This window comes from Polypterus senegalus, chromosome 8, assembly GCF_016835505.1.
Source record: "Polypterus senegalus isolate Bchr_013 chromosome 8, ASM1683550v1, whole genome shotgun sequence".
NCBI lineage: Eukaryota > Metazoa > Chordata > Cladistia > Polypteriformes > Polypteridae > Polypterus > Polypterus senegalus.
Window position 1 is genome coordinate 182886248 of NC_053161.1, and position 12943 is coordinate 182899190.

General features: G+C 40.0%; 1 protein-coding gene across 8 annotated transcripts in view; it reads right to left on the reverse strand.

Moving 5' to 3' along the window:
• Positions 1-12943, reverse strand: part of LOC120533527 (zinc finger protein 239-like) — a 304582-nt gene that overhangs the window by 61839 nt on the left and 229800 nt on the right. Inside the window, exon 1 of one of the 8 annotated variants that reach the window (XM_039760454.1) lies at positions 9717-9783. The exons of 4 other annotated variants lie outside the window; for them this stretch is intronic. In XM_039760454.1, the coding sequence (XP_039616388.1) occupies positions 9717-9745 (29 nt within the window). In that variant the 5' untranslated portion in view covers positions 9746-9783. Of the gene's footprint in view, positions 1-4185; positions 4350-4518; positions 4828-9716; positions 9784-12943 lie in introns of those variants that run through there. 3 more of the 8 variants (XM_039760462.1, XM_039760460.1, XM_039760455.1) reach the window with 3 other exon arrangements.

The following is a 12943-nucleotide window of genomic DNA, read 5'->3' on the forward strand; positions in this document are numbered from 1 at the left end:
AAATAATAAAACCATGATTTAAAAACTGCATTTTGTGTTTACTTGTGTTATATTTGACTAATGGTTAAATGTGTTTGATGATCAGAAACATTTTGTGTGACAAACATGCAAAAGAATAAGAAATCAGGAAGGGGGCAAATTTTTCACACCACTGTATGTGTATGTATATATATATATATATATATATATATATATATATATATATATATATATATATATATATATATATATATATGCCAGCAATACTCATAACAATGACAACACAATTACATTGTCAATCATGTTACATTATTATTAAAATGTTTCCTTTTCTTTTTCATTACTTCTTTAACACACTACTTCTCCGTTGCGAAGTGTGGGTATTTTTCGAGTATAGTATATATTCCCAACACTGCAGATCCTCTTAAGCCCCAGTACTCCATTACAAACAAATTAAACTCTTTCACCAGGATAGATTTACATAGAATAATTTCTCAACTGAGACCATCCACCTGCGTCCTTGACCCAATACCAACAAGTTTTTTCAAAGAAGTATTGGGCGTGCTAATTCATAATATTTTTGACATAGTAAACTCATCATTAGATACGGGGGTCTTCCCAGACTGTCTTAAGACTGCTGTAGTTAAACCCCTACTCAAGAAAAATAATCTTGACCCCTCTGCTCTTGAATATTTTAGACCCACTTCTAACCTACCCTTCTTAAGTAAAATTCTAGAGAAGGCAGTCATTATGCAGCTAAATGACCACCTCAATAAACCTGCTATTCTTGATAAATTTCAGTCAGGTTTTAGAACAAATCACAGAACAGAAACTGCACTCATTAAAGTAGTAAATGATTTGCGGGTGAATGCAGACAGAGGCCATTTAGCTGTTCTCATCCTCTTAGATCTGAGTGCCGCATTTGACACCATTGATCACAATATTCTTAGAAATCGCCTTAGTCAATGGGTGGGCCTCTCTGGCAGTGTCTTAAATTGGTTTGAATCCTACCTGGCAGGGAGAAAATTCTTTGTTAGTTGTGGCAATTACAACTTAAAGACACATGATATCCGATATGGTGTTCCACAAGGCTCTATCCTGGGTCCGCTGCTCTTCTCAATCTACATGCTTCCGTTAGGACAGATTATCTCGGGGCACAACGTGAGCTACCACAGCTATACTGATGACACGCAGCTGTATTTATTAATAGCACCTGATGACCCTGAAGCTGTTGTTTCACTAACACAATGTCTTACTTGTGTTTCTAAATGGATGAATAGTAATTTTTTCAAGCTAAATAAAGAGAAAACAGAAATTTTAATGATTGGCAATAATGGATATAATGGGGTTATTAGAAATAAACTTGATGTATTAGTATAAAAAAGTCAAGACAGAGGTAAAGAATTTAGGGGTAACTGTTGACTGTAACCTGAATTTTAAATCGCATATTAATCAGACTACTTGGACAGCATTTTTTCACTTAAGAAACATAGCAAAAGTTAGACCTCTTATAACATTGAAAGATGATGAGAAATCAGTTCACACTTTTGTTTTTAGTCGACTAGATTACTGTAGCACACTCCTCTCAGGACTACCCAAAAAAGACATAAATCGACTGCAACGAGTGCTGAATGCAGCTGCTAGAATCCTAACTAGGAAAAGAAAATCTGAGCACATCTCTTCAGTTTTGATGTCACTACACTGGTTACCTGTGTCTTTCAGAATTTACTTTAAAATGCTGCTGATGGTTTACAGAGCCTTAAATAATCTCGCTCCATCTTATATATCAGAGTGTCTGACCCCATATATTCCAAATTATAACCTTAGACCCTCAAATGAGTGTCTGATTAGAATTCCAAGAGCTAAAATTAAAAGAAGTGGTGAGGCGGCCTTCTGCTGTTATCCACCTAAAATCTGGAATAGCCTGCCAATAGAAATTCGCCAGGCTGATACGGTGGAGCACTTTATAAAAACTGCTAAAAACACATTACTGTAATATGGCCTTCTCATAACTTCATTTTAATTTAATCCTGATACTCTGTATATTCAATTTATTATCATAATTATTCATGGTGACTCTAAAATCCGTACTGACCCCTACTCTCTCTTCTGTTTCTTTTGCCGGTTTTCTGTGGTGACGACCTGCACCACCACCACCTAATCAAAGCACCATGATGTCCCTACATTGATGGATTTTATAACTGCCAGTTATCTTTGTCTGTCTTTCTATTAACAGTGAAATGATACACTCGATGACAAAAATAAATAATTTTATTGTATTGTATACAAATTGGCTTAATTTCTGAAAACATTTCACTCATTCCTCCCTCAATCTTTCTCTCTCTCTCTCTCTCTCACACACACACACACACACACACAAATTAAAAATATACAGAATAGGATCTAAAATCCTTGAAACAGAACTGTCTTAGATAGCTTTTTACGTATGCTGCCGCTCTGTAATTTGAGAGTATTCAGTCTGGCAATATGGTGCAGCCTTAGTTTGTGGAAGACAGACATAACTAAAGACATGAGCATAAAATGATGGTTGTCAATTTCAAACTGTGTTTCCTCGATGTGCTCCTTGAGAAAAAAACACATCACCTGAACCAATCTCAGCCCAAATAAACTGATTGATCAAGGATACACTGACAGCTTGCCCTAATGTCGACTGTCGGGTAACACGCTCAGCTACTTTGACCACCTTGACTGTACCCTCAGAAGGAATCATCACACCTTCTTTGTTTATTAATGTGAGCGAGTGGTAGCTTTGATCATATAATGCCGGTACAGCATCTGTTACCAAACTAGTACGGCAAGCGTCACATGGCAGCTTTGTCAAAATCCTATCTAAGGGCTACCTGACCTCCCACTGCTTCCTGAGGTGGATTTCTTTAGGAAACCTTCAAAGTTTGAGAAATGTTAACAGCTACTTACTGACTAAATACATTTAACCAAAAGGTTGTTTGGAGGCTCACTTGAGTACATAAATGCATAGCTTTGCTAGCTTAGCCTGGCGTGGCTAGAGTAAAGATTATAAAATGGGATTTTCTAATGGTCAAATATAACCAAAACAATTGTTCAGCCTTACCTATGAAATATAATCCCCCGCGATCTGGTTTGGAGCATACAGCGGTTTGTACAATCCCAAGCAGCACATGCGTGAGGCATATTTGTCCATTACTTCACTCCACTGCAGTGCCACTCGCAATATGGCGGCGACGTTGACGTACGATGCTGCTGTTCATGCGGCGTCTAGTAATTCTCTCTCTACGCCCGTTGTCGGCCAGATTCGCGCGCGCGTGTGTAGTGATAGACTACGTCATCGCACACTTTACGGTGCTGCCCAATCTGTTTAACGCATGCGTGAACACTTTACGGCATGTTAGGCTTTCAAAATGTCTGCGCGCACGAATCCAACAGGCACGTAGATCGGATAGCTGCGGGGTGAAAGGCTGAATCTTCGACCTGCAGCCGGATACAATTGAGAAGTAACGCTGACTTTTCACCCTTAGTATCAATAATTAGAAAGAGCAACCCAGTTAACCAGGAATTACGGCTCTCGAAGATGCAAATGCAATTCATGTTTTTAAGTTGCGCAGTATTTTAATGAACGTTACATCACATCATTGTGTTTATTTCGTGCGTGTAACAAATCAACGGTTGCCTCGCGCTTCTCAGGCGCGTGCTGGCACCACCGACCGGCTGGCAAAACATAGAGACACGGGTAGTCAGTCCGGGGCACGTGCACGGTGCCGCTGGGTGGGGTATTTTACATTCTTTCACTAACGAATGACCAAAGTAGGCACAGCGGATTAAAGAAACCCCGATCAGCAGCCAGCTTCCATTTTTAAAAAAGCCGGCAGCGCACAAAGACGCAGATGTGCAGCCATCAGGCGGACAATCACGGAGTAGAAATGAGCAGCAGCAGCGCGGAGTGATAGAAAGATAGATAGATATTTTATTAATCCCAAGGGGAAATTCACATAATCCAGCAGCAGTATACTGATACAAAGAAACAATATTAAATTAAATAGTAATAAAAATTAAGTAAAAAAAAATGTTAACATTTACTCCCCCGGGTGGAACTGAAGAGTCGCATAGTGTGGGGACTATAAAAAAGTTAAACATGTGAAGAGCAGAGCGGGCACTCCGATGAGGAGTCAATGCTCACTTCTTCTTCTCGTATATACCGCAAGTACGTACCTGTCCCGTGTGGCTCAACCCGCGTCTTCCACTCGACTTACCAGCATGTCCGTGTGGCTCCTTTGTTGGTCTCTGTCTCTGATCACAGCGGGTCACACATCAGCCTGACGGATTTAGATAGCTGTGCGGCTCGAGTCAGCGCTCCGCTCTCAAGGGAGGTTCATTTTCACCCCCACCTGTCTCTTTCTGTCAGTGTCAAATATCCACACGTCTTACCAAAGCAGAAACAGTAATACAACTAACAAAACAATCGTATAAAAATAAAGAACTAAAAAGATAAACAGATATGCAGAAGGGAACAATAATACAGTACATAAATATCCATCCATTTACTGAATCAAGGCAGGTTTGTTGGGCCGCTGGAGCCAATTCCAGCAGACATCGAGCACAGGGCAGGAAGAACACCTGGTGTCACACGCACACAAGCCACATTAACACACCAGTTCATCTCTGCTGCATATCTTTAGACTGTGAGAGAAAGCGGACCCATCTGGAAGAAACCCACAGTTACACGGGCAGAACATGCAAACTCCATGTAGAGAGAAGTTAGAGCTCCAATCCCAGCCTCATGTTGTGAGCTGCCCTTATACAGATATATAAATATTCACATATACATTAGCATAACTGTACAATTAACTATAGGCAAGTATAAATAACACACAAGCAATCCATGTCATTTTACACCCATTTTGTTTTCTTCTCTCGCTTTCTGCATCAACTGCTCTCTCTGCCATCTGGTCTTCCTTTCTCACCAGAACGACCAGTTTGATTTTGTCGTCCAGTGTTTGACCATCAACAGGACCACACAGACATGCTAGTCAGTGGAGTGGAAGATGTGGATTGAGCCACACGGAACAGGTATGCACTTGTGTAATATAGGAGAAGAAGAAGAGAGAGCTGGGCAGCCAGTCATCAGAGACCCTCATCAGAGTGCCCGCTCCGCCCTTCATATCCCCATATTTAACTTTTTTAATGTCATTTCTACCTCGTGACTGTCCGTGTGATGGCTGCACATCTGTGGCTCAGTGTGCTACCAGCTTTCTTGTAGATGCAGCTTGGGGTTTCTTTAATCCACTGTGCCTTCCTTGGCTTTGTCTATCTATCTGTCATTTTCTCGGTCCTGGTATGGTGCTGTTAAGCTGGCGTGTCATCTCCTGGTCCTTTTCCTGTTTATCACAGTAATCTTCGGTCACTTATGTGTCTCATCCCATTCTGTTGTTCTTATTCTTAATTGTGCTTAACTTTTTAATGAAACCCCTTGCTTGATACCGACTAACTGAATCTGTTAGAACAATAAAATGCAAGAATCCATGACAAATTATTCGAAAATGTTATCTAGTAAACCGCTAGGTAATAGTCATTAACTTTCTTTACATCCAAGTTAACTAACTGAACACTCAGTAGCTTGTATGTTAACTTTGTCTTCTTTTTCTAGATTTTGAGCACACTAAGCCATATCTGATCTGAATTGGTTTGCCCGGGTGGTTTCTTTTCATAGATAGATACTTTATTAATACCAAGTGGAAATTCACATACTCCAGCATACTGATAATAAACAATATTAAAGAGTGATAAAAATGCAGGTATAACAGACAATAACTTTGTATAATGTTAATGTTTACTCCCCCGGGTGGAATTGAAGAGTCGCATAGTGTGGGGTCTCCTCAGTCTGTCAGTGGAGCAGGATGGCGACAGCAGTCTGTCACTGAAGCTGCTCCTCTGTCTGGACGTGATGCTGTTAACAATTCTTGGCAGTTTTATTGTGCGGTCCCTTCATTCTCTTATTCGATCCTTTCAAAACTGTGTGACAGCCACTCTGGTGTTTAGGGGGTCATTACTGTCACATGTTCAGAGTACAGTAAAGCTCACACAGCTGAAACAGATTGACGTCAGTGTTGATCAAATCCGTAAGCTGCACATTTATAGTTTGTGGTATTTCAGTCCACATCTGCAGATCATTGTAATTCAGATTTCGTCCCTCACTGTAGTCAGTGACGTAGCTCTCTTGCTGAAGGCCCCCGTGCAGCACCCTGAGGTGAGCCTCTCCTGTCTGGCATAACAGTTAGTAATTTATTCTCAACTTGATCCTAGGGGCCGGCTGGGCAGTGGTGTCCTCGACCGCGTCACTATCATAATCACACGCTGGTGACAAATAAACCAGCTCTCTAAATGGAATTTGCACTAACTTTTTTAAATCACTTTATTACATCTGCTCGTAAAAATAAATTCAGTTGTGGGAATGGAATGTGGGAGGTGTGGGTAGCAGTAGTCATACATAAATAGATGTAAGATGTGGACTTGCTTGCTATTCCAAAACAACTTTGTGAAGGAAGATGTAACTTAAGCTAGAAATCAGAAACTGTTCTGTGCTATAAAATGAAGCCATTTCTATTTGTAACTAATTAAAACGACAAAACCATCGACCCATTTTACATAAGTTCATAAAGGAAGGTGTCAGTGGTTCCAAAAAATTTGCCGTGTCGATAGGAAATTGCTTGGTCATATATGTTGCTAGTTTGTCTTTAATAGTTTCTCCATTTTTAATGGTTTTAGCAGACAGCACCTGACCTGAAGCCATTGTATCGTTATACTTACAGACTTGGTAGTTGCAACAATTTCAATTCCTGCACTGTCTGCATAACCTGCTTGTGCCTTTTGTGACGATTCACCAGCATCAGCATTCTCTGTTCCCACCGCTGGCGCTTTCTCAGTTTTGAGAAAAGCAGAAATCTTGGTAAGCTTGGCATGTTTCAATTCCTGTTACAGGCGTGCCTTACGTTTAGTAGCACCACTCTTATAATGGTTGCCAGATCCGCTGCTACTGGCCGACATGGTGTTGAACGGTAAGAGTATAAAAAGTGTCAAATTGTTCAAATATTCGACTAACGTGGACCATAACTTAACAACAGAATTGCTATGATTTACTGTTTACGAGTTTGAATTTCAAAAATTGTTGACATCAAATCAAAGTACAAAAGTAACAATTATTTACAATAATAATGTAGATTTACACCATTCATGTGACGTCCTTCAAAACTTCCGTTCATGTCGGCTGTGGTACACCCAAGGTCACCAAAATTGGGAATGTGCACTCCTCTGTAAGGAGGACAGACGTGTTGTGCCTCTGATTAGGCTCTGAGTTTTCAAACTCTTAATATGTGTAAACTATAGGCCTGCCGAATATGTAATATCATCATGGACCTGCCTGGTGATCGTGCAAACATGCAAATAAAACTGTGAATTATTAAGTCAATTAACTGTGCAAGTGATTGAAGTTATTGAATTGTGTTTTAAATCTGTACGGCCCCAAGTGGGCCCCCCAAGCTCGTAGGCCCTTGCACTTTGCACAATCTGCACGATCCATGGCTACGCCACAGACTGTAGCATTAAAGTGCATTTAGCTTACTATGTGGGCTTCCGGGGTCTCATGCATAACGCCGTGCGTGGAATTCACACTAACATGACGTAAGCACAAAAGCCGAACTGTGCTTACACACAGAAAAATCCAGATGCAGGAATCTGTTCGTACTCTAACTTCCACGTTCTTCTGCTACATAAATCCGGTCAGCGTGAAAAGTAACGCTCGTGCACCCGCTTGCTGTCCCGCCCCAACTCCTCCCAGAATTACGCCTCTTTGAATATGCAAATCAATATAAATAGCACTCAAGCTTAGCGTTCTGTAAAAAGACAATGGGAAAAGCACGGGGGGAAATATAAGAATTTCAGTGAATACCAAGTGGAGGCAAAGGAAAAACGTAATATTTGTTGGTTTAAACAGTGGGATAAACAAAAAAAAGAAGTCAGATATCAAAGTCATCATGAAAAGCCGAGTCGTAGCCCACCGTCTGAGTGTCATAAGAATGCTTATTAGGGTACAGAAAAAAAAAAATAAAAATAAGCACACAGTGGGGAAAAACGCACGAAATGTCAACTTTAATCTTGAAATTTCCACTTTAATCATGTAGTTTATTTTGTCATTAAAGCAGAACATCATAAACTTCATCTTAAAATCGTTTAATTTACTAGTTTCTCAAATCCCATCGTAACTAAAGTAGCACGTTAAATGCTTTGTTTTGTATTTGTTCTTCTATGTGCTGTATGTGTGTGAATCACTATGTGCTTCCGCTTTCTCTTTCTCCGACTGGACACAGAATCCATTACATTCCTGATATTACAGTTCTCTGAATAATTAAAATACTGAGGTGTATACGTGATATCTTTTTCATGATGATAAGAGTTAAACCATGTTATTAAACAGGGGAACACGATAGCGCAGTGATTGTGCACGACCTCTGATGAAATTATTGTAGCAGTACTGTCTCTTTCAAACGTACTAACTTCCAATTCCTGTCCTTACTTTTCCTTTCTCCAAATACCTAATCGCCACACAATCAGCTCTGTAATAGACGTTAAGCCATCTGTAAGCTTATAACGACGATTCTTCAAAACTTTTAAGGAACATTGAAATATCTTTGTAGTACATGTTCAATTATTCTATCCATCTATCCTTCCAGTGTCGCGTCAGCCCCAGAAAGAATACAGCACAAGGTAGGATCAATCCGTAAACTAGCTAACGCTTCGGAGCCGTGTCCACACATCTTTAATTATTAACAGTACAGATTATTTAAATAAAAAAGTTTTATCTATATAATATAATCAACATATTTTGCTGCATTTCATCTTAAAAATGATATCGACATCATATGTAAATACGCGCTTTATAAAGTGGCTCAGGTTGTGCAATATTATAACTGTAGTGTAAGTTTACAGTGAGGTGATTGTACTTATAAGTCCAAACAGTTCTAAAAGGAGCACTTGATGGACTGATTGACTGTTCAAAGTTCTTGGGATGAAACTGTTTCTGAACCGCGAGGTCCGTACAGGAAAGTCTCTGAAGCATTTTGCTGTGGCTGAGGCAGCATGGGCTTGATGCTGTATACCGATAATTCTCTTTCCGATCAGCTGCTGCTGTGATTCCCCACTCAGATACAGTGATATAAATACTTTAAGTGGTACAGCGAGAGTAATATGGAAAAAGATGATCCACTGTGGCAACTCCTAACGGGAGCAGCTGAAAGACGAAAAAAAGGTGCAGTGAGAGTAACAACGCTAAAGCAGTTATGGTATTTGGAATACTACGGCCATTCCAAGGATCATTATATTGTTACAGGTTAATTACAATCAGATGCATTACACTAATAAACAATATGCAGTTAATTTCAGTGTATTTATAAAGCCGCGTCAGGAAAATAAGGTGTAACAACACAGGAACAGTAGCACTGCTTTGACGCTGGGTGCTGCCAGTCTGCAAAACCGAGCGGAGAACTTGTGTATGACAGGGTATGAGGTAACGTGGAAATGTGCGTGGCTTATCGCCAAGTGTAGGTTTTATACATCGAGATTTGAACGTGGAAATGTTCTTACGCAACATTTCTGTGCTTACGCACCATTTATACATGAGACCCCAGGTCACTAGAAAGCTTTCAGGTGCAACAGAAGTTTCTAAGTATTTGAATACAATGTCTACTTACAGGAGAAAGTGAGAACTCCCACCTGTCATGGCAGCCCACTGAAAACAAACAGAAGGGTCCTTTCTTAAAGTCTGTGAATAGTAAAAATAGTCTGAGTCAAGTTTTTAAAAGTCAACAACAACATTTATTTCTATAGCACATTTTCATACACATGATGTAGCTCACAGTGCTTTACTGGATGAAGAAAGAAAAATATAAAAATAAAATTAGGCAATACTAATTAACAAAGAATAAAGTAAGGTTTGATGGCCAGGAAGACAGAAAAAACAAACAAACAAAAAAAACTGCAGAGGGCTGGAGAAAAAAACAACATCATCTGCAGGGGATCCGAGGCCACGAGACCACTCAGCCCACCTAACATAAGTGAACTCAATCAGTCCTCATTGTTTTCAGGCTTCACATGGAATAAATTGATGATGATGGTCATGTGGCCTTCAATCCATGAATGTATGGACATCACAGTGCTTTGATCAGGTGGTGGTGGCGCAAATCATCACCACAACAGAAAACCGGAAAAAGAACAGGAGAGATGGTAGGCTTTAGTACAGATTACGGAGCCATGATAAAAATGATAATTCAATGCATATTCAGAATATCAGGAATAAACTAAAATGAAGCCATGAGAAAGCCATGTTACAGTAATGTGTTTTCAGCAGTTTTTTCAAGTACTCCACTGTATCAGCCTGGCAAATTCCTATTGGCAGGCTGTTCCTGATTTTAGGTGCGTAACAGCAGAAGGCCACTTCACCACTTCTTTTAAGTTTAGCTTCAGGCACTATTGATATGTACAGTTGTGTGTCATCAGTGTAGCTGTGGTAGCTCACATTAAGCCTTGAGATAATCTGACCTAATGGAAGCAATGGAGATCGAAAAGAGCAGTGGACCCAGGATAGAGCCTTATGGACCACCATATAGAATATCATGTGTCTTTGAAGTATAATTACTGCAACTAACAAAGAATTTTCAACCTGCCAAGTAAGACTCAAACCAATTTGAGACCCTGCCAGAAAGGCCCACCCACTGACTAAGGTGATTTATAAGAATATTGTGATCAATAGTATCAAATGTGGCACTCAGATCTAAGAGGATAAGAACAGATAAATGGCCTCTGTCTGCATTTACCCACAAGTCATTTACTACTTTAACTAGCTCAGTTTCTGTACTGTGATTTGTTCTGAAACCCGACTGAAACTTATCAAGAACAGCAGGTTTATTGAGGTGGTCATTTAACTGCATAATGACTGCCTTCTCTAGGATTTTACTTAAGAAAGGCAGGTTAGAATTAGGTCTGAAATTGTCAAAAACAGAGGAGTCGAGATTATTTTATCTTGAGCAGGGATTTAACAGCAGCAGTCTTAAGACAGTCTGGGAAGACCCCCATATCTAATGAGGGTAATTAGAAGCTGTTAGTGAAATTGTTAAATAAAGAAAAGAAAAACACGTTAAGGAGAATTATAAACGTAACCTCAGATCAAAACTAAAAACATTAAAGGCTGTACTAGCTAATAACCTGCAGTCAATCACCAATTGATGAGCTGGTGCAGGTGGTGCAATTCTAATCTTAAACAGGAACAAATACCTGGAGGAGAGATGGAGGCATTTAGGAGGTACATCCTGTTATCATCTGCTGAAGTCTGATCCCACTTCACACATCTCCATTCTTCTCAGAAAACACACTGACGTTACTGAAACAAGTTATATAGATAAATTGCTTGTTTTTTTAATTAAATTCTCCCCCTTAAATTGCAAGACTTTATTGATTTCCTAAAATATATATCATATGGTGAGGAAGGCATCCTCTATTGTAGGCACGGAGCTGGACATTTTGACATCCATGGCAGAGCACTGAGCAGGCTCCTGTCAATCATAGAGAAACCACTTCATCCACTATACAGGATCATCTCCAGACAGAGGATCAGCTTCAGCGAAAGACTGCTGTCACCGTCCTGCTCCACTAACAGACTGAGGAGACCCCACACTATGTGACTCTTCAATTCCACCCAGCGGAGTAAATGTTAACATTATACAAAGTTATTATCTGTTATACATGCATTTTCATCACTCTTTAATATTGCTTTTTATCAGTATGCTGCTTGAGTATGTGAACTTTCCCTTGGGATTAATAAAGTATCTATCTATCTGTCTATCTATCTAAAACTCTCCAGGTAGACCTATTGTATCTGCTCGCAGCTCTGTTCCTTAATTGACTACACAATTCATAGACCTACATATTTAAAGTTTTGTGCATTTAGTCAATCTGTTTACTGCTTTCACGTGTCCGATACAGAATACACCACATTGCAGTATTTCTATACATGCAGCCTTAGACATCAGCACCCTCTATACCGACATTACACAAGCTCATACTTTAACAACTGGACACTCTACTCTTAATAGATGGCAAGCTTTTCAGACTCTTTACTTTTATCACCAAATTGCCTTACAGTAGAATTTGTTTGCCTTTGACAATCGTCTTTTTAATACAACACAGCAGTGTGGCCACATTCAGCCTCAGCATTACAAATCTCTACAACATAAAGGCAGATGGAAAACTTTCTGTTAAATGTCAAATAAAAGGCTGGGAGATCAGTTGGGTCAGAACCCAGCCACAGGGGATGCACAAACCAGTGTGTTTCTTCACGCGGGTCCCAAGCCCGGATTAATAGGGAGGGTTACGTCAGGAAGGGCACCCGGTGTAAAATTTTGCCAGATCAACACGTGGACAACAAAATAGATTTCCATATCGGATAGGTCAAGTCCTGGGTTAAGAATGGCCGCCACCAGTACTGATAGACAACAGAGTGCTGGCAGAAATAGGGTTACTGTTGGTGGAAGAAGGAAAAGAGGGGGGCGACATGTCCAAAGGAAAGAAGTGAGGAGGAGAGTAAAGAGAGTGGAACTGAGGGTAGAAACTTTGAATGTTGATAGTATGATTGGTAAGGAAAGAGAGTTAGCAGATATGATGTAGAGAAGGAAGGTTGATATATTGTGTGAGCAAGAGACAAATGGAAGCAGAGTAAAGCCGGAGGATCGGAGGTGGGTTTAAATTGTTCTATTATGGTGTAGATGGGAGGAGAAATAGAGCAGGGGTTATTCTGAAGAAACAGTATGTCAAGGGTGTTTTGTAGCTGAAAAGAGTGTCAGACAGAGTACTGATTATGAAGTTGGAAAATTGGAGCAAATTTCAACGGACATTTTGGTAAAGGGAACAGAGGAGATGAGGAGGT